At 39.3% G+C, this 2,679-nt stretch overlaps 1 protein-coding gene across 1 annotated transcript in view; it reads right to left on the bottom strand.

Annotated features, from left to right (window-relative positions):
• Positions 1–1,531: 1,531 nt before the first annotated feature.
• The window catches only part of LOC131369924 (deleted in malignant brain tumors 1 protein-like), a 32,720-nt gene continuing 31,572 nt past the window's right edge, over positions 1,532–2,679 (bottom strand). Inside the window, exons 14-16 of the mRNA XM_058416800.1 lie at positions 2,616–2,679; positions 2,399–2,432; positions 1,532–1,973 (exon numbers count right to left, since the gene is read on the bottom strand). The exon at positions 2,616–2,679 is cut by the window's right edge and continues 280 nt beyond it. Coding sequence (XP_058272783.1) covers positions 1,594–1,973; positions 2,399–2,432; positions 2,616–2,679 — 478 coding nt within the window. The 3' untranslated portion in view covers positions 1,532–1,593. The remainder of the gene's footprint in view (positions 1,974–2,398; positions 2,433–2,615) is intronic.

Here is a 2,679-nt window from a genome sequence, read left to right as displayed (position 1 = left end):
CACACCGGTATGCACCTGTACAGGAAACCACTAAGATGCATGCGCACACACACACACACACACACACACACACACACACACACAGAGGGAGAGAGGGTACCCATGCTCATATTCAGGAACCACACAGATTCAAGCATTTATCTGGACACCCAGTAACCACCATGGTTTATGAGGACTTTTTTTTTATGAAGACACATACTGACAAGTCAGCACAAGCCCCCCCCCCCCCACACACACACACACAGTAGAGAGAAGCACAGTTGTATAGAAGACATACACACATTCATCCAATTGTGACCCCTGAAAAGATATTTATCAAAGCATGAACTCTAGCTGCACATTTCCTCTCACACATTTAGGTTATTTTTATTTATTCAGTATAAATGACATATACACACACCGGGAGGGAGATGAGGGGTATGCACCTGTACAGGAAAGCAGTCACATGCTTACCCGAGACGGTAATGAGAAGCAAACTTTTACTGAAAAAAAAAAATCATGCACACACACACACACGGTTATTATTTTTGGTTATTAATAAATTGATACACACACATGCATGCACACACAGAGAGACACACAGAGAGACACACACATGCACGCACACACACACACACACACACACTAAATCAGAAGCTTTAATAGATGTTTATCAGCAGAATCCTGTCTCTACACCACATGTACTCTAACTGCACATTTCCTCTCACACACATTGAGCTTATTTTTATTTATTTATTTTAAAGAAATAAATCACACTGGATTTGGGGGAAAATATTGCTCTAATCACTGAGTTTACATTGAGGTGTGTATTCTGTATTGAGGGATTTGATCATTTCCATGCAGTGAATTTCAGCTAGAAGTTTAAATAGAATACAATAAGTGTGATGTAGAACAGTCCACATATCACTCACCTCTTTGAGTGAAGCTCGTGATTCTTCTAGCCATGTATCTGTGGTTGATCTCCTCATAGACTGCCTCAGACTCAGTCTTACGCCTCGTCCTAGAGACAACTGGGAGTGGGGAATAATAATAATAATAATAATAATAATAATAATAATAATAATAATAATACATTAATATGAATGAATAGAATAAAATGCATTTACAGTAGGAATGATTATAAATAATGTTAATAAAATATGAATTTTTAAATAATATAATTAGAAAATTTGTGAAAGTGTGGTACCTCTTCTGAGAACTCTGTTCTGGTAAAACAGTACCAGCAGAAGCACTAAGGCCAGGAAGAGCAGCGTTCCCAACACAAAGAGAACCAGTGGAGGGGTGGGTGGACTTACTGAGGTCAAAAACACAGAAGAGGATCTTGATACGACGCTGTGATCAGAAATATTTAGAAAAATGATGAACAGTAACAAATATTGTATTCTAACAAATACACATACCTGATTTGGTGGTGGTGGAGGTGGTGGTGGTGGTGGTGGTGGTGGGTGTAGCAGTGGACATGGTGGATGTGTCTGTATTCACAGAAAGAAAAACACTTTCTATCACACAATAAAAATAAAGTGTCCCTGAATAAGGTTTATGACATGCTGATCAGTGTTTTACAGTTTAGGGTCTGAGCTTTCAATCAAACATCTAAGATTCTAAATAAAAGTTATCAAGTCTTATCACTGAGACAGAAAGCTGAAAAGTTAGCACACCCCTCTGACCTGCACAGGTGACTCCAGCATGAGAGCAGTCAGTGTGGTTCTTCAGGGAATGATGACAGTCCCACAGGTGAATCTCATCCCCTCGACACTTCACTCTGTTCATCCAGATAGTCCCTTCACCAGAACCCAACCAAACATTCCTATCAGCACTCAGCGCCGACCCACAGCCCAGCTGTCTGCACACCACCTGAGCGTTCCTGATGTTCCACCGATCATCACAAACGGAGCCCCACGTAGAGTTATGATACACCTCCAACCTCCCAGAGCAGCTTCCCTTTCCTCCACTCAGCCTGAGAGACCAGTGCTCTACATCACACACATCACACAAGAGGAAACACACCAACACTGAATAACAGCTCCAGTCACACAGCTCACTACAACACCATGATCATCTCACCTTATATTATACTCAACATGGTCTAGTTTACCAAAAACAGCTTTTGTGGAGTGCTGCACATAGAATCTTGAACCAACTAACTACAAACATCCTGAAATTCTGCTGCTAACTTTGATGAATAATAAATAAATTAATTGGCTGCTGAATAAAATCATTTGAAGAAGTAAGATCAGCTTTTGGGTTCTGTTTACTGCTTCTATCTCTGTTGGATTGTTTTTTACCAAATGTACACTAAATACACAAAAGTTTACAGAATATGATTTCAGGAATACATGAGGAAATCTCTTCTGTCTATCAAATCCAACTGAACTACAGTAATAAAAGCTTCTCTTACTTGAGCAGTGTTTCTGAGAGGGAAGTGAAGAGCAGTTTTCTTGTGTACATGGAGACTTTCCATCATCTGCATTAATAAAATCCATGCATTAATGAAAAGTTTATTAATGCAAGTTTCTCTCTCAGATCAGACTTTTAACCTTACTTTTTTGACAGATACACTTTATATTTCTGCAACATTAATGATAAATTTTTCACAGTGAAACATTGCAGTTTATCTCAATGTACAGAACCAGAAAAGTCTGAATCCACCCACCTGTGCAGGTAATACGAGCCACTTCA

Source organism: Hemibagrus wyckioides, linkage group LG19, assembly GCF_019097595.1.
Source record: "Hemibagrus wyckioides isolate EC202008001 linkage group LG19, SWU_Hwy_1.0, whole genome shotgun sequence".
Lineage (NCBI taxonomy): Eukaryota > Metazoa > Chordata > Actinopteri > Siluriformes > Bagridae > Hemibagrus > Hemibagrus wyckioides.
The sequence above is the reverse complement of the archived record's forward strand: the minus strand, read 5'-3'. Positions and strand labels throughout refer to the sequence as shown.